Source organism: Chelon labrosus (assembly GCF_963514085.1).
Source record: "Chelon labrosus genome assembly, chromosome: 23".
NCBI classification, from domain to species: domain Eukaryota; kingdom Metazoa; phylum Chordata; class Actinopteri; order Mugiliformes; family Mugilidae; genus Chelon; species Chelon labrosus.
The window spans coordinates 12,758,949-12,777,851 of NC_140356.1; the positions used below are offsets into that span (position 1 = coordinate 12,758,949).

At 42.6% G+C, this 18,903-nt stretch overlaps 1 protein-coding gene across 1 annotated transcript in view; it reads right to left on the reverse strand.

Annotated features, from left to right (window-relative positions):
* plxna4 (plexin A4) overlaps positions 1–18,903 on the reverse strand; it is a 207,358-nt gene that overhangs the window by 13,608 nt on the left and 174,847 nt on the right. Inside the window, exons 20-28 of the mRNA XM_084573806.1 lie at positions 18,495–18,729; positions 18,123–18,265; positions 15,528–15,796; positions 10,433–10,499; positions 9,590–9,736; positions 8,482–8,641; positions 5,122–5,225; positions 2,307–2,406; positions 284–474 (exon numbers count right to left, since the gene is read on the reverse strand). Of these exons, the coding sequence (XP_084429932.1) occupies positions 284–474; positions 2,307–2,406; positions 5,122–5,225; positions 8,482–8,641; positions 9,590–9,736; positions 10,433–10,499; positions 15,528–15,796; positions 18,123–18,265; positions 18,495–18,729 (1,416 nt within the window). The remainder of the gene's footprint in view (positions 1–283; positions 475–2,306; positions 2,407–5,121; positions 5,226–8,481; positions 8,642–9,589; positions 9,737–10,432; positions 10,500–15,527; positions 15,797–18,122; positions 18,266–18,494; positions 18,730–18,903) is intronic.

Genomic DNA, 18,903 nt, shown 5'->3' on the forward strand with positions numbered 1-18,903 from the left:
CTCATCCAAAGTAAACATGAATATTAAAATAAAGCACGGGTTTTATGAGTCATTATAACACAGGATTGAAGGTTACGGTGACCTTTTAGCTTTTTCAACTGCAAGACGCCAAAAGATGTCGTGACAGATTATTCTTTCTTTTTACTTTTGCGTCTTCCTGCTCAGCAAACTTGCACTGTAAATTTAGCATGAGCACTTGGCTGCGTGGCGACTATATAAGATGACCTAGCGTCAGTGAGATAAAATATCAAATGTGGGGTTTTCTTAAACAAAGATGGCTCACCTTGGTAGCCAGAAGTCGCGTCAGGTAGATCTCAGAGACCATCTTGCTGCCGCGGTCACCCTCCTTCTGATCTCCGTGCTCGTGATTCTTAACCAAGTGCCAAACCTTCACCCCGCTCTCCAGGTCAGGAGTGATCATAGGGGTTCGTGAGCGCAGGCTGTCGGGGCTTCCAGTGTACTTTATCATGTTCTCTGTGAAGAACAACACATTTTAGATCATACGCTACCGATGTAAATCACAAGGTCAAAGAACCACAGAGCAATCTTGCCTTTAGCATATCATGTTAATTTATTTTATTTACACACTACAAAGCAGAGCAGACAGGAAAAGAGAAGAAAACTCAACCTGAGCAAAAGAAATGCAGACAAATAAAAATAAAAAGGCAAGGAAAGGAAAACACGCAACCTGCATGTCAACAGCAGAATATATTTTCTTTGCTCGAGGCTTCCAATTTACACGTCTGGGAGATTGGATATGAAACTTTCAGAAAGTCTGCATGGTTAATTTTTCATGGATTCTTCTCCGAGTGACAAGACACGCTATTGCCAGCTGACACAAAATCGAACAGGTGTCAGACGAGATGAAATATGTATGGCCCACCCAATGGCCGGAGTGGCGATGACATTTCCAAACACATGGCTCAATGAATGTTTACACAGTGTGAAAAAAATTGATCAGTGGGTGCGGTTTGCAGAGAGGAGTGGGGTAGGGGTTGGGGAAAGGGGGGGTGAGGAGTGATTTTCACTGTGACAGAAATCAATCTGTCCAGAGAGAAAAGCAGGAGTGTATGGAGGAGAGAGTTTGGGGGGAGAGAACAAATAAAGCTTGTGCTTGTGTATGTGCAGTGACTGCTCAGATCTGATCACAATGTCTGTTTGTTATAAGAGGATGTTAGGTTGGCCCGTGTGTACAGTCAGAAAAGTACATCTGTTTTATGTTAATTACTTATTCAGGAAGTTAGAAAGCTGAGGGTGATGCAGATTCATGAATCCACAGGAGGGAGATTTCTGCTTGGATTCTATTCTGATGCAGCTCCACATGCACACTGATATTCCTCTGGTATGTTTTTTTTTCTGATAGAAACATTACAACTTTGATGAAACACAAAGGTTGCACCTTTCATTCCCCAACTCAACATGTTAGCGTTTGTCTGAATCTTTGAACTTTTTTCCACAACTTTCCCTTCAGCTCCAGCCTCCTATCCCCCTCCTCTATTAAATCCAGTCTCTTTCTTCGCTGTTTGGCCATTGTGCTCAGGGAGAGTTCAAAGTCGCTCTCAAGCACCACACCGGTTGTGAAGTGCATCACACTTGCATTTGAAGTCAGTCTCTTAAAAAAAAAAAAAAAAAAAAAAGAGCTGACGGAGATGGCGAGATATTCCTGGCATCCTCCCTCCCTTTCCTGTTGCACCACTCACCTCGCGTCCTATCTGGTCTAATTTGGTGACGGAGAGGTGAGGTGAGACCATATGGAGATGAGGCAATGCTAATAACGTGGCACCGCATTTGAAGTGTCTGAAGTGTTTGTGACCAGTGCGACTAGCCCTTTGATCAGCAACTAACTTGATGGTTTTTGCAGGTTCAAGGAGACCTGGAGCAGACGGACAGGCGGAAAAAAACACTGGCGCAGGGGAGGATGAGAGGACACACTTTGGAGTCTCAAGAGGCCAGAACAACAGAAGAGAGAGTCTATTTGGTCTCTTTATATTTTGCACATCCTTTCAGCTCCTCTAAATTGTGTCTTGTCTTTCTAGCCGTGTCACACAGATCCTCAGGAAAGAGCATCTACTGTTGTATGATTAGTTCATGTTATTCGTAGAGACATATTTGATGTTTTTCCATTTATATATGTGTTTGAATCATTTGCCAAAAGTTGTAGACATTTATTTTAGTTTTTTGTTGAATCAGGTTTGTTCAATAGTTAATATTAATATGAAATAACTGCATTTAACTATGGTGTGTGTATAAAAGGTGTATTTTTTTTTTTCCAGTGAATCAAGATCTACAGAGATGCGTCCACTCACCATATTTACTTGCAGAAGTTCGCGACACAGTGGAGTTGTTGACTGAATTGTAGGCTGTAACTTGCTTGGGAACCAGGGCCATCACTGCATTATCAGGTACCTGGATACACACACACACACACAGACAAGTACAATATTATGCAAATGACTCTTCAAAACAATAGCCATTTGCAGAGAATTTTGTTATTTTCTTTCATTTCAAAACACAACGGATCAGAAAGAGCATTCATCATTTGTGTTGGTGTCATTTTCTATATTTCCCTCCATCCATTGCGACTTAATGCGAGTAAACTGAGAATATCTTATTACCCTTATGTGCTCTGTTCAACCCACACATTCATATGATGACTGACAGGGGGAGGGAGAGTTTAGCAGAGCATTGTACGGGCCTGTGTGAGAGGGGAGGTCCCACAGTCTCTATTCAATAATACCTTTCCTCTAGGGTTGTTGGGTAGAGTGTGTGTGTTTGAGTGTGTGTGCATGAAGGTGTGAAGCATCAAATAATGTGTGCGCGTGTCTGCGTTTGTCTATGTGTAAATAAGTGCGGGTAAATGAACGAACGAGTCAATCGTGCGCTCCTCCTTCCCAAGTCAGCCGAACAGGATTCAATTAACGCAACTGGGATGGAGTCTGTCCCAGCCCTGCACACACACACACCAACACACCCACACCTCTATTCTGCATAATCTGGCTACCCATGCTGCAGGGTAAGACAGGGTTAATTGAAGTGATCTTTATCATAGCGTGGGTAGATGGGACCAGAGGGCTTTAGTCCACATATGTGTGTGTGTGTGTGTACATGTGTGAGAGCTGGAGCATTATTAAGATTGTGTCATTATTTCACCCAGTCACTCAATCTGCTCCTTATGCATAATATGTTTCTATCATTGTAAGCAGGAGGCCCACAGGGCAGATCTTGTTATTCCTTTGTGGGGAGGCCCACATCTCCCCGCCAACACCCTCAAGTATCCTCCCTGATCACCCTTCTCATATGTTGAATCGATATAAGACGAGCAAAGCGCAGTGGAACATAATGAAATGTGAAAAGGGGGAGTGGCATTGAAGGAAATAACATTTGGAGAATAAAAGCAGAAATCAGAGCGCAGTTTCCTGAAAGAGAGGAGGCGGAGAGAAAAATCTCATAATAGGACAAAAAGATTAGATATGAAAAATGACATTACGTTTTTTTTTTTTTTTTCTCATTGCTTCCATGTGATTATTCTTGTATTATTTCCTGGACAAGAAATTTTACTTTTCACTTGATTTGTAACACCAACTGTCATACTAAATCTGAGAGCTGAGTGAGTGGGGGAGTTTGGCTAGTGGCACATCAAACCAGATTAGTGTATTAAAGGACAGCGCGTGATTCTATTCAGCGTGTCTGGTTTGTCATATTAGCTTCTGATAAGACAAACAATACTTGTATAAAATGTCTGGAGGACATCCCGGGACTGAATTTAGCAGCCCATCTGGGATTTTCTGGGTGACATCAATCAATAGAGTGCATCAATGTTTTTGATTAGTACAGTGACAAGATATCCCACAGAATGATTTATGGGTTTAACCCTTGCCACACCATTTCAATGAAATAAAGTCATGAACCCAAAAACCGGAGTGCTAAGTATGGAACTGCAGATGTCTTTGACTGAAGCTTGAATGTGTTTGTGGCGAGCCCTCCCTTTCTCGGTCTTTGCGTAGCCTCCTGACAATTTCCGAGTGGATGGGAGTGTTTTTCTTTTTTCTTTTCTGTCAAGGATAAGGTGCCCTTATTCCCCAGCCTGAAAAATGAATTAACTTCTGTCTTCATTATCTTATCTCCTATTCGAATCAGCTCCCTAATCCATTCCACCCACGCCTCGCACTCCCAGCCTGTTGACACTTGCCGCCGCTGACATTTAATTTAGGCAATACGCAAACCGCACTTGGAAGGCGAAAGTCGCTACTTGTTTAGCTGCTGGAATTATTAACAACGTATTGACAGAGCACAGTCTATTTGCCTGTTCAAGCTCATTGTGTTTGGATGGAATGGACTGGTCTGTTCTCATGTGGCGCAAAACACCTGCAGATATTTGTTTCTCTGTCACATTAAAAAATCCTATTTAGACCATTCTTGTGTACAAATAGTAAACTGTATGTGACTGACTACTGATGTGTGTGCCAACCATTGACTGTATAAATATGCACGGCGGAACTGCTCCTCAAAAGTGAAGTCAAGAAAGTAGAGCTCCCCCTGGTGGCTGGCTGCAGTATATGTCATAAGCTCCACCCCTTCCACGTTAGTGGATGGGACTTGGGCCGAAGTAAAACACTAAAATACACGTCAAATAATTTTTTTTCAAGGATGGTTTCGGCTCCAAACTCGCAAGATGGCGCCGCCCGTATCCCCGGGAAAATAGCGTCAGTTTGGCCAATAGAAGGAAGTGGGGACACATTGTCCATATTTATACAGTCTATGGTGGCAACACTTATTAATTCAAGAAGATGACACTTGGGCATCACATCCGGTTTTAACTCGAGCTCCCTCTCTCTCCCTCAGTACACACTTCTGTGTTGGTGGTCACTTCCCTGCCTCACACAGTCTCATTCCCCTTTGCCCTGACAGATACCTTGTGGTTTTTGAGTTATTCAGCTTAAGAGTAAAAGGTGGACTTGAGTTAAGAGGGCATCAGTTAGATATAATATGGGTTGACACATTTAATCAGTGTTTGTGTACATTTGCTGTAATGATGAAATGATGAAAACTGAAGCTTTCTTGAATTTGAATTTAGGGTCAGTGTAATGAGTTTGTTGCAGGTGTTTCAGTGTCCAACCGTACCTGATAATGGGCCAGCATGTTCAGTCTCTTCCAGTCACCTTCAATCTTTGTGGTGACGTCCTCATCCTGCAGGATCATGCGCTGTCCCCGACCCTGACGCCATTCTGTAATGGTAAAACAGCGGAAGAAGATCAATTTAAATGATCATCCTCGCTCTTAAGGGTATTTTTCTAGTGGCAATTAATACATGTTAGAAGTTCTAATAGCTCTAGTTTTAAATGCAGACATCTTTTTATTGCTTCTGTTAATCACGTGGTGTATACTGGTGGCATGTCTTTAAATCTAATTCCCCCTCAGGGATTTGAAAAGGTTAGTTTGAATTCTAACTTCAGTTTGTAGTTTTTAGATGAGAACAAGAAAAACATCAACATAAGATAAAAACGGCAACCCCCCCCACACAAAAAAGCTTCACTTTATTCTGATCAGCCTGCCAGAAAATAAGTTATTCCAATCTTCTTCTTGATCTAATAAGTTTTTTATTTGCTCTCTTCAGTACAATTGTTTTATATTGCCATGAAAGGACTGAATAGGATCAAAAAGAGGAGAATAAATCTACACAAATATCTTTTGACTAGGGGTTAAAGAGAGAGGAAAACAGATGTAGAACTAAAAGAGAAATGGCTCACATGTGAGACAGTAACAAAAGGCGAGTTAAATTAATCACCCGCTGTACTCATTTTAGAATGAAGCTCTCCCTCTTTGCTCTTTTCCATCTATCTTGCCAGTGCAATCGATGAGTGTGATTACAGCTGCATGCCCAAGGCTTGTGCGCATCCTTTTCCATCTGCAGCACCAGCCTTTATGTTCTAGTCTCTGAAGGCACCACTGGTCCCTGCTCTCCCCTTGTCACCCCCCCCCCCCCCACCCCGCTCTACGCCTCTTGTCTAGCTGCTCATTTTATTATGTGGAAGAAGATCACAGCTGTATACGGAGAATCTAGAAAGTTGAGAAAATGACAGCAACACCGCTGTTCATCTAATTTGCATAATCTTCAACGAGGTGCACTTCTTGCGCACATGACAGTGTCTTTCATAAACACAACAGGAAGGCATTTACATTACCATGTAAGCAAATTACGTCTATACATGTACACCAGGACTTCCACATCAGCGCAACCTCAGCACAAAACAAAACAAAAGCTTTGATAGAAACATCTCACAATGCCCCAGCAGCATTATCATAAGTGAAAAGGGAAAGCCATCTTGAAAACAAACAGGCAGATGATTCCTCTATTCTTTTTGCAGACATCACGGGCTTTATGAATACGTTATTGTGTCTGCGCTCCTCGCTGTGCTTCCCAATTGCGTCGGCCACTGTCATCTCTTATTCGGATCACAAACAGGAAAACAAAGCGGCAATCACCGCGGTGCATGATGAGGCCCGTCTTTGGAGGATCGACCGGAATTGTGTTAGCATCTGAAAAATCTGCAGGAAATAAAGATTCTCCTGTTGTTTTTGTCTATACAGTACATCTTCTTATAAAGATGCAAATGAGCGCCTGCGTCTGCAGCCGGGGCTCAGTAAACAATCGAAAAGCAAAAAGAAAGGCAGGAAGGAATAAATATAATAAAGTTGGTGTAAAAACTGAGCAAATTAACATCATCCTTATTCCCAGAACCAGTGGTCTCTAATAAGAAAGACGGCATGTGTGGGAGTCAGGGCTTCCTTTATGAAGATGGATGCTGATGCTAGAGAGAAAGACTGAAGGTGACTGTTTAATCCACAGAGATGCAATGACACGCATTTGCCACCAGCAATATAAACACAATGACACGCACACACTTCCAGCTTCTTTGTTCTTGGACTCTATCTTCACTGTTGATCTGCGGGGGAATTCGAATTGCAGACTATTGGACTTACAAACAGTACTCTAGCCAATGTGTCGCAGTACATTCCTGCCACAATCCCATTATACTTATCAGCCATTGCAGTCACTGTGTATACATGTGAGAGTGTGTGCTGGAAATCATAAAAACAGTTCCTGTACCTGAATACAAAACAACCTTACAGGCCTGACAGGATATGTCAAACATCTACTCTTAGACTATTAATGAAGAAAGAAGAAAGAACTTTCTTCTAATCAAACGTTAAATACTATAAATACAGTATTGGAAAATAATATAGAACTCCACACACATGTTCTCTCTCATGAGCGTTTACTCAGTCTCTCTCTTATACCCACAATCACACTCATACAGAGCAAGTGGCTGGCGGACTCCAATTTCCAATTCCCCTTCGTAATAAAACAATAATAGAACAACATATCCTGCCCAAAGGGGACCATAAAACAATTTCATCCAGGAGTCTCGTCAAAAGGCTAAACCAATCTTTTCACTTAGCCATCTCACGGACAGAATCCCTATGGTATGCACTCAGCCCCATCTTAGATCAGGGGTTGGTTATAAATATGCTATTACCAACTCACAACAGGTTCTAGGAAAATCCATCTGGTGATATTAAACCATAAAATAAAAAACACAGGGTAGAGTGGTGAGGCTGACAATCATGGATAACAATATTATACTGACATGCATTCATACTATCAAAACACTAAATTTGTACCAAAACCATTGATTGGTAAAGTGCAGCGTTAAAGCGGGTCATAAATGATATCAGGGGGATGTATTCATGCATAGAGCCAAATCAAATCATTCCTACACATCCAGGGGAAGCCAGAAAGGAAGGATGGAAGGATGGACACAAAAGGATGGACAGAAACTAGCAAGAAAGAAAGAAAGGACCCAAAGAGGCAGGAAAGAAAGATGGAAGCAAGAAATAGAGAATGAAGAAAGAAGGAATGGACGAGATAAAGATATAAAGGAAGATAGGCAGGATAGATGGGCTGCAAGAAGGAAGACTGAAAGAATTGAAAGAAAGAAAGACTTTGTCGGAAAGAGATCACTGAGTGTCCCAATTGATTAGCTGATCAATCATCTGACTCAGACGCTAGTCGACAAGAGAGTCGATCAATAGGTAGAATGGGGCGCAGAGAGACCAATCTTAGACATCTGAGCCGACAGAGCCAGGAAGTCAAGTCTCCTGAGCTTGAAAAGAAAGCTACTTCTCTATATCTAAGAATTCTTGTACTTTTTAAGAAGGGCCGGGTGGAGTGGGGAAGCCTTTCTAAAAATCAATGGATGTCTAAGTTCAACCTTTTTTTTTTCTTCTTCTTCTCCCTCCAGGCACATGGGTAGGAAGCACGGCACGGATAGAAGTGTTTAGACTAAATGTGCAGTGACTGCGGGAATGTGTGGGAGCTCGATTTCTCATCGTCTTCAATCCTACACTGCACATAACCCATTATCAACAAGAAAAAGTCAGATCACATTATTTTTTATATAACAAAGCAAAGACTCATACCTAGGTCCATGTCAGAGGCTTTTAGGCGGTGTGAATGTGGGACGTTCTTGTAGATGGCATCCAGTATCTTCTCCTTCACCTGGCTGATGGTGTCACAGTTTAGCACCTTAACCTGGATCTCAGGGCTCTTCTCGTTCTCTGGATGTATGCAGTTCACCACCTGTAGCAGAAATATGCACAGGTTTGTCAGGGAGAGGATCAGGCTGCCGGAGACTCTATCTATGTTTGCTTTTTTACACAAGGGAAACATTTTCTTAGGTAAGAAAAGGCATTTTTTCAAGTCGATTTAATGCAAAGGACACATATCGTTCAATATTTAATTCATACTTCAGCTTGGCAGAGAAGAGATTTTTGTGTTTTATGCTAACAGTCTTGATTACACTGTGGATTGCTGTTCAGTAGAACTGCAATAATGTTGTGCTTGCCAAAGGGTCTGTGAGAGAGTTGTAGAAAAAGAAAAGATCATTCGCTGTGGAAACTGCTCTATCCTCGGAGCTTGAAACGATATAGTAATGTGCTACCTGAACTGATGAGCACTAAAACGGCACTAATTATAATATTATCATCATATTCTTCAGTTCTTTCAGTGCAGCCTTTGGGTGTTGGTGGAAATACCTGAATTACAAGATGAGCACGAATGCACATTACATAGATGGGAGCAAATGTCTTTTATACTCTTATTGTCCCAAATGTCTGTATTATACAGTACATAAAATTCAAGATGAAAAACAAACTGATCTGAAAAACAAGCTGGTCTTCTCAGAAAAGAAAAAGGCAGTGGAGAGACGATAAATAGATTTGGGAAATAAATTCAGAAAGGTTCCAGGAAGAGAAAGCTCCGTCGTCTCTCCTGTGCAGACTCATGCACATTTATGCAAAGTTCTTCCTCCTCGTGCTAAAGCTCCTCTCTCCTTGACAACTCCTGTCGCAACAGGAAGTGAGGTCGCCGCTCCCGTGCCCCGTGCATGTCAAGCGTGACAACGACATCTTTGTGTCACATCTCATGACCGACCACCCGTAACCAACCTGTTTCCCTCCTCTTGTCCCGGAAAGCACATTAAGTGTCCCTTTTTAAGCCCTTGGACCCCTGGGCAGGTGAACCCCTTACCAGTGTCTTGTAGTCAATCTGTTGTCTGATGAGCTTGTCTTCACTAAGCGAGTAGCGTGCCTCTCCTGTGATGGAGTCGATGGGGCCTTTCTCCATCTGCTGCTTGATGGCACAGAAGAGCGAGAAGAGAGGCTCGCCTGCACACTCCTGCAACGAGAAGGAAAGTTTAAGGCCATATCTTCACTCAGCTCACTAGACTGCCTTGCTTCCAAAGTTGCTGAGCGAGCCATGTACCAAACTCTATTGTTCCCTTAAATTAAAGAAAATTGTGCCACCTATCAATATTTAAAGTTTGCTGAGATGAATATGGAGGTTTGATGGATAAACATTGGAAAATGCCATAAAAGACTCTTGAAGTCACCCTCGTCTTCCCTCAAAAAAACACTGCTGTTTATCAAACAGAGGAGATTGGCCATTTATCATTGTTTATATTTTCTCCTTCCAGCTGCAGTTAAAGGGATGAGTGGCGAGACGGGAGGAGAAAAACAGGATGATTGAGATATTTTCTGGACTCGAGGGGGTAGAGAGGAGTAGGGGTTTTGCTTTTAGTGAATACTGGGGGTCCTGTGAAGTAAAAGGTACACCTCTACAACGGTGCAACGGCATGTAGGTACACTTTCTAGCCAAAAGAGGAAAATAAATCCTCAAAGTAATGATGAATATTTGGATAATGTGTAGTTCAAAGTCTATTTTACTGCAACAAAAAAGTTTTACAGCCTAAAAAATACATGTAAAACTACTGGATATCAAACTTGAATACATGCTGTTGTATCATTCATCTATCTGCAGATGAATGATAGACATCTTGTGGTCATTTATTCCAGATTACAAGTCAAGAGTTACCTTCAGGAACTTGTAGAGGAGAAACGTAAACCAGTTGGTCAGCATTTTCTCTGCAACGGACTCGGTCCTGCAAATAGACAGACACAAAGCGCACTCTGAACACATGATCCCCCACGCTCTTATTACCATCATAAATATTCAGCACCATTGTCAAATATTCTGCTAAAAATGATAGTTGCTGCTAATGAAAAGGCTTTCGCTACACAAACATAATTGCAAAGACATGAACTGAGAGGGGCTTTGCACATGCTATATGATGGCCTTTCAGGCGATCCTTCAGCTGGCTTTTATGCTCAGGCACGCCAAGGGCAGCTCGTCTACAGCAGCGGGGATTTTAATATGAGGCAAAGCAATTAAAAGCCTTTATTTGATCCCAGTGGATTGATGTCGTTAGGGGCTGGAGCGGCTCTGTAATAACACTGGCCTCATTATCAAGCGCTCCCTTGCCTATTCACTGGACTAACACTCGATCCGGGCACAATAGAAAGTGAATGAATACATCTCCCTCTCTTTCTCCGACTGGCATCCATGCTCCACTGGTGTGGCAAAATGGTGTGTGTGACTGCATTTTGTGTATATGTGTTGGCCCGGTGAGTGATCCCGTGCGACTGACTAATATGAATACATAATAACAACAGTGGTGGTGGCGGGGGGAGAAGGAGGAGAGGCAAGGATCCGATATCCTTTGACAGCGGCCCTCTTGGCCAGCAGCAGGGGTGTGTGGGTAATCTGTCAGAACACCTCAAACACACAGCCCTGCCTCTGTTTTCAATGAGCATCTACCATAGGCATCAATATTTCAGGATTAGTGTCCATTGTGCCCGCTTGTGTGTGTGTGTGTGTAGTTTGTCCCTCAGCTGCCACCTGCAGCCCTCCCACCCCTCACCATTCAGACAGCCTCTTAAAGGGGCTCCACACTGAGGCGTGAGGGAGGGGGCATAATGTCCGTTGTGCCAGTGGGCTGGTCTGGTACCCCCTGTCAACGCTGGCACAACACCTGGGGGGGATTAACTTCCTGTCTCACACTGTGCCTCCACTTTTATTTTGCCGCCTCTCTCGCCCTTCCTCCGTCCACAGATCCAAGGGTCAGCAAGGTCACTTTTCATCTTTTCTTTCATGTGTCCTTCCTGTCTTCCTCTCTCCCTCCCTCCCTCCCTCCGACTGCCCTATTCTGGATCCTGTAATCATACACACTTCCAAATCCACTCCATTTTCACAAATGTAGCCCATCTATTAAAGGGATGAAAGGAGGATGGTGAAAAGAGGAGGTGCACTGTGAAGGAAGGAGGGAGGGAGGGAGAGAGCAGTGAAATAAAAGAAATAAAGAAAAGAACAAGGATAAATGGCTTGGCTGAGTCCGGCTTTCCCTTTTCTTCGTCTTAAACTTCCTTTTCCTTCCTTGCACCCAAAAGGCATTGTGTTTTTGTGTGACTCTGCGTGACTAAACAAGGCGGAGGCTGTTTCAAGGCTAGCAGGAAAAAACCACAAATTAATTCCACCGCGTATGTATTCAGAAATGATTTTGTGTGCCGACTTGTGTTTTTTGCGAGCGTGTGTGAAGACGTCTGGCAGCGGTTGCTAACCCTTCAGTAATGAGAAGTCTTGGCACGGCCTCCAATCTCAATCACAGCACACTCTACGGGGAACAAGAATAAAAAATGGACTGTGACAGGACTGCCTTAACATCTAACATTAGCGTTTGGTATTACAACTTCCAAACAATGTTCTTCAAACCTCTTCTCGGCTGATTTTCAAAACACAGCACAGCCTATGTTTGGGTTAATGCAATGAAATGTGCCGTGGCGCTTTGGCATGGTCAGGCTTGCCTACTTGGCAGTCGTTCAGAGGGGCAGCGGACACTGAGAATGATCCGGAGCAGAGGGGCCCTGGCAGTGTTTAGTTCATCCTCATTACAGAGCTAGTGTGAATGAGAATCGGTACTTTACCGCATTTAATATTTTGGTAGCAGTAATGGGTATGATATATGTCTTTATAATGATAAAGATTCGCTTATTAATTTACTTCACTGATTATTCACTTCTTAACTTAATTTAATCAGGCAGCCTCCCCCTGCCTATTTGATATTTATTTGGTTCCTTCTTTATATTGAACAGCCATCATGATTTCCCAGAATAGAAGATAGTGCTGGGGCTGCACAGTGGCGAGGTGGTTAGCACTGATGCCTCCCGGGTTCAAATCCATGGGCTGACTGGACCTTTCTATGTGTAGTTTGCATGTTCTCCCTGTGTCTGCGTGGGTTCTCTCCAGGTACTCCAGCTAAAGCCTTAACTATATTCTGGAAGACCCCTCAGTATTTAACTGACTCCTCATTAAGGCATATACATATATATAACGTATGCTATACTTCTTTAAATCGTCATATTATGTTAAAAAAACAAACATAAAACCATGTAAAATCAGAGAAATTACAGGAACACATCCTTTCTCACATAAAGAGGAACTGCATCTAGCCTGGTATGAGTCACATTTTAAAGCAGCACAATCCAAAATCAGATTTCCATTTCCCACTGTGGCTCTAGATTGGGTGTGAAAGACTGGCCACCATATGTGTCAACTGTCTCTCTGTGATGGCTAGCCGCTTGCTTGTTGACACACAGCCATTAACATTTATTCTGTATATTGCTCAAACACTAACATACATTTTATTCCAACAGAGATTATAGTCATTTAAGCGGGCCTTTGGACCCGTGTAATGATAGGTTGTTCGTGCTGGAATCGAAGCAATGTTTTGATGAACACATCGACATATTGAGGGTTCATCTTCTGACCAAAATCGGAACTGCTACTTTGACGCATCAGCCGTAGCCAAACAAAACTTAAGGCAACAGAAAAGCTGTTTAGCTGCATGATGGGAAGAGGGACGGCGGCGTGGGGTGGCAAGTGGGAGACGAAGGAATGGAGCAAAGAGAGGAGTTGAAGGAGGAGAATGCAGCGAGGAATGCGACAGATGGTTGTGGAAGGCTCTCGTTAGTTAGCTTGCCTGGTGGTTGTGCTTCAGCACAGGTTGAGATGGGACAGATGGAAGGATGTGTGTGTTGTGTGCGGAGAGAGAGAGGAAAAGGACACACACACACACACACACACACACACACGTACACACAGAGATTTCTTGGAAGAGGAGGCAGTGGGTAGCCGTGCTCAGATGCTGTGCCAGAGACACCCTGCTCACGCACTTTAAGCATTGATTTAGCAATCTAGAAAACAGGAAGGGGGGGCGGTGGAGGAAGAGCTGGGAATATAGATTAAGGGAGTGAATATAGGGGAGGAAGGGAGTGATAAAGATAGTGGCGATGTTACACAAGCATCAGAACCGGAGACAAACAGGAGAGAGCAGGGCAGAGTGAGAAGACTATGAGGCAGGTAGTGAGGGAGAATGACACTCAAAATGAGCAAACACGGCAAAAGGAGAAAAAAAAAGAGACGGCGAATTAAGCGATAGAGAAAGATAGAGGGGGTGCGACTTCCTAGCTTCATCTTCACAGCCTCCTGGGCTATTTTCAGCTGCTATCCAAGGACACACCAGTCAGCCCACACTACAGGGTGGCATGGCTTGCTCAGGCTGCCTCATCACATCTGAAATGCACGCTGGGTTGTTGAAGGACTAATAAGCGCATCCGTGGAGGAGGAATGAGAGGAAGACGGTCTGATCAGTGCCCATCAGATTTGTGTGTACGACAAATGGGAAATCAAACTGGGCGTAGATTTGTTGTAAACATGTGCTCTCATTCACTGCCAGCTGAATGTACTGTAATGGCATTTTCCCCAGGTTTCCCCTTCTCCCTCTTCTCTTGTTATCAGTTTTAATCTCACTCAGAATTCATTTTTTGAGTTAAATTCTGACATAAGATTAATCCAGTACATCTGCATGAGTTGCACATACAAGGATCTGATGACACACAAGGAAAGTGATCAAAGAGCTGATGTCACAACTTGACTTCGCGCCTCAGCAGTCAGCTTTCCTCGCTAGGTGACACAGCTTTTAAGTGCCTCCATTGTCCTTGACCACCTCCCCCTGTCTCTGCTGTACGCACAATCTCTGTCTGTTGTATCTCCTGCCAGGATCAGCAGTTACTCCATTGTTTAGTGGCTGCACCATACTTGGTGAGCTCTGGCTGCAATTAATCATGCCTCCTGCCCAGACAGCAATAATCTCTCCCTGCATCACCAAGCAGAATCTAAACAGGCTTTCATGAGGTGAATATGCCCAGTGTCTTCTGGACGGCAGGGTGAACGGCATTAATTTCAACCCTGTCTGCACACCCTCGTTGTGTTTATGTGTTTGTCTTTACTGGCAGACAAAGAGAGAATGTTCTTAGCCAGAAGAAGAGTCGGAATTTGAATTGAAATGAGAGAGACAACTTAATTTATGACACGCCTGCGAAATAATCTGGGGGTGTCAGGACTTGACTGACAACCCCCGAGCAGAACAACAGTTGATACTACGTGCGCACATGCATATAGATGTGCATGCACGCACCGCACGCATACACAACAGCTGTGAGGAAGATGGTTTACTCAAGTCACTATAATCATCACATTTACCAAACACCGCAGGCAGGAAGCATAATCACATACAGTGCTGTGTTCAAGTGCATGCCATTAAGGCTTCGACTACACATCCAAGGGAGGATTGTGATTGTGCCTGGGTGCAAGCTTTTTCTTTTTTCTTCTACCCTTTGTCGTAAATGAGTATTTCTTCCCTCTTGAGCTATTTGAAATTGGATTCACTCCTAATTAATCTTAATTATTTTTTTGCTAATGACGTGCACGCCAACGCGCTCTAGTGTTTCTGAGACAGAGCCAGTGATTCAAGGTCACAAGAGTTAATCCAAACATGATGCGTAGATAGAGAACAGAGTAGCATAGCTAATCCCTAATAGTAAAGAGTTGACATGATCAGCCAGTTTCTCTGCACCCAAAAAGAATGCAAAGTTTATGTACTGTTATAAAGGGGTATTGGCTTTTTGAGCAAAGAAAAAAAAGGGGATAAGCTGAGAAACTACCAGCTTATATACATAATATAATAGCGAGATTAAACTAAAACTCTATAGTTGATTTTGTGCCTGCTAATTACCTGCGAAGTAGCAGTTTAGGGTGGTTCTTGCTCTCGAGGTTGCGGTCTATGAGGTCAGACAGGAGGTTCTTCAGTACATCAGTGGCATACTCCAGCTTGCTCTGCAGCACGGTCATGATGAGAGAGGCCACGTTGCCACGGTCCCTCATGGAGAAACCACGCTGGGCCTCCAGAGTGCGAATAAAACACAGCAGGAAGATCTTGTTGTTAATGAGCTGGCCGAAGAGCTTCAGTCCCTTTTCCACTTGCTCCTGGCGGTAGCCCGGCACCTGTGAGGAAACAAGAGAAACGTTCACTTACTGAGACACATTAAAAAATAACAAGGAGAAAAAAAAAAAAAAAAAAAAAAAGCACAGATTTGGAGTTGAGTGTTCAAGGTGATGGCATATGGATGCAATTAGTCGCTGGTTAATTTGAATGTAATGTTAACACTCTGCTTACCAGTTAAGAGAAGCTTTAATCTTTTAATAAAGGGCACAGTGACGTCATTAATATTATTTATTTAAATCAGATGTATATACACATACATCCCTATAGAAATAAATACATTAGCGTATCTTATCCCTGCTTTAAAGAGCAATCCATCTTAATAAATGAGGATGGATAAAGAATGACGTTTGATTTTCCAGCCTTTCTTCCTGTTCGTCTGAAGGTTGACAATAAAAGGCAGGAAAACACTGAGCCTCTTTCGGGAATGTTTATTATTTTGATGTCGCCGTGCTCCACGCTAAGGTGAGTTGAAAATAAGTGCAGTGATTTGAATTCCCCTCGTCTGAGCCCAGATCATCCCCGCACCATTTCTTTCAGCAACTTGCTCCACATGCTTCTCTTCTCCATTTCTTTCATAAATAGCACTTAGGGAGATTATGTTTTACTTTTTTTTATTTTTTTTTTTTTTATCTGTCAAGAGCACTCGTGGTAAAAACAGCATCTCTTTGCACCAAATGCAGCTGTCAACGAGCGAGCAAGCTCTGTCTTTTTAGCTCTCCTGGAGGTAGCTGTAATCTGCTGGGAGCTGTTGTTGAGTTGCAAGTCTAATTTCATACTGCTCTACAAGATGTGTACAGTATCAGTGTGTTTTTAGTGCATGTGAATGCAGCCACACCCCTTAATGTACTGTGACCATTTTATGAGTACTGCACAATACTATGCTTTTTAACACATCTTTTGGGATTATGGAGAAAACGTACATGAAAACAGCAAAATGTTATGACCTAAACACAGTCTCCATGGAAACACAGAGTTGACAGGGGGATCGGTTAAATGACAATGACTGAACTGGTGAAAGTGTTTCCATGAAGATCAAGAGGGAAATGGGAAATTTAAAAGAATAATAATAAAAAAAAACCTACAAAGGCAAAATGGGATTCAGGTGTTCAGGGAAATTGTTTGGGAAAGAGAAAGAAACGAGTGATTTTGACTGCTAAGAATAAACCTTAACAGTTACACGGAACAAATAAAATGTCAAGAAGCAGGCTTTATTGAGCTGACACATGCCAGACGATATTTCAATATCTTCCTACGTGGATTTCTCACTTTAACCGAGCACCTGGGATGTTTCTAAATATTTCAGTACCGAGAAAACTTCCAACTGTTTCAGTAAACAGTCTTTCGAGCACCTGTGCTATTTCTGACCGTCTACAGCCCACAGCCGAAAACTTTAAATTATCCGACACATCAATAACAATTAAGGCGTCCTCAACAGCCAAAGACGAGCCTGCTGCTTTTTCATTAGGCTCCCATTCCACACTATACTCCTCATACAGTTTGATATTTATACCAATTAAAACATAATTAATATTGCTTATTACTGGGAAATTCTCATCAGGGATAGAGTGGCTAACCCTGAAGGCAGTGAAATGGGGGTCCATCATTCTCTTAATGGAACAGACGACCTGCTCAATTACGGCTGTCTATCAATGTCACCACTAGGGATAAATGACTAGATTTTTTTTTTCCTTTTGCTTTTCTCCATGTGATTGACTTTTAATTTGCTTTTGAGGTGGAGAGAGAAACTGACGCAGCGTCTCATACCGTTAAGAGTTATTAATGAGAGCGCTCTCCTGATTTGAGAGCTGCCTTGTTTGTTTTTTGTGTAAAAAAAAAAAAAAAAAAGTCTTGTTGTCGGCCGTCAAAAGGCTTTTGTTTGGCAGCCAGTGACACAAACAACACTGGCGTCAATTTCACCTACTGTGACCCACCGCATTGTTAATTTGCCTGCTCATTTTGCTCTCGTTTCAAATAAGGCTAATTGAATTGCAGTTGTTATTTGATGGAGAGTGAAAAACAGGCAGACACATCTGTGTGGTAATTGGATGACACTTACTTGATAAGAAAACTGGCACAACTTTGTATAGTTATAGCTATCTTCTTTCAAGACTTCATGGCATGAAGTGAGTGCAGCGGCTCAGGACCAACCCTCCATGTCTGACCATGCAATCTCGTTATATGATACTTGTATGATATAATGACAAATAAAGGCTCTTTATCTTTATCTTTACAAGTTGTCCTTACTTCCTTACTTTGAGGGAAATGACGAATTGTGTAAAAACTCACTAAACAAGACGCTTCCGATGATAAAATGTTCAACTATACCTCCAGGTCTCTCAGTACAGGATGCTCTTCAATGCCTGGAAACAGGACTCTCATGGTGTAAGTCCTGTAGTCCAAGAAGGGGATGCCTGCTCCGTCCAGATCACTGGTCAGCTCGTGGATGTCTGTCTGTAGCTCTGCAAAAGCTGATAAACCACAAAAACAAACTGGTTATTTTTCTAGCTGGTAGCTAGGTTAGTATATTTATGACATGTGGCAGTTTGTTTTACCAGATGAGCTTTCACAAAATATGGATTTATGGATGGAGTAACTTTGATTTTAGTGGGGTAAATAAAACTAATATAAGAAACATTAGTTGTTCTGGAAGAAAATTGGAAATGAATACAGCCTCCTCCATAGCCATCAGCCTCTTACCCTCTTTGCACTCCAGAGCCACACGTGACTCAAGGTTGTCCATCTGCATCTGCAGCCTCTTCAAGGTCAGGTCGCTCTCACGGGACTTGCGTTTATAGGCAATGAGCACCACCACAATGAAGAGGATGAGCAGGGCACCGGCTGCAGCGATGCCAATGATTGCAGTGCTGCTAAGAGGGCTGTCAGACATGATGTGCACCACACCAGGGAAAGACTCACTACCGCCCACACGTGCCTTGTGACAGTGACAGATAAAAAAAAAAAAAAAAAGCAAGTTATAATTACTATGTGATTGAACTGTACAGATATTTATTTATTTTACAATGGGCTTCTTTTACTGTAAAGTATAGAAGAGCTATGAGCAGAGTTGACAAGTTAAGAAGAGGAAAAAGAGAAAAGTGAAGTAAAA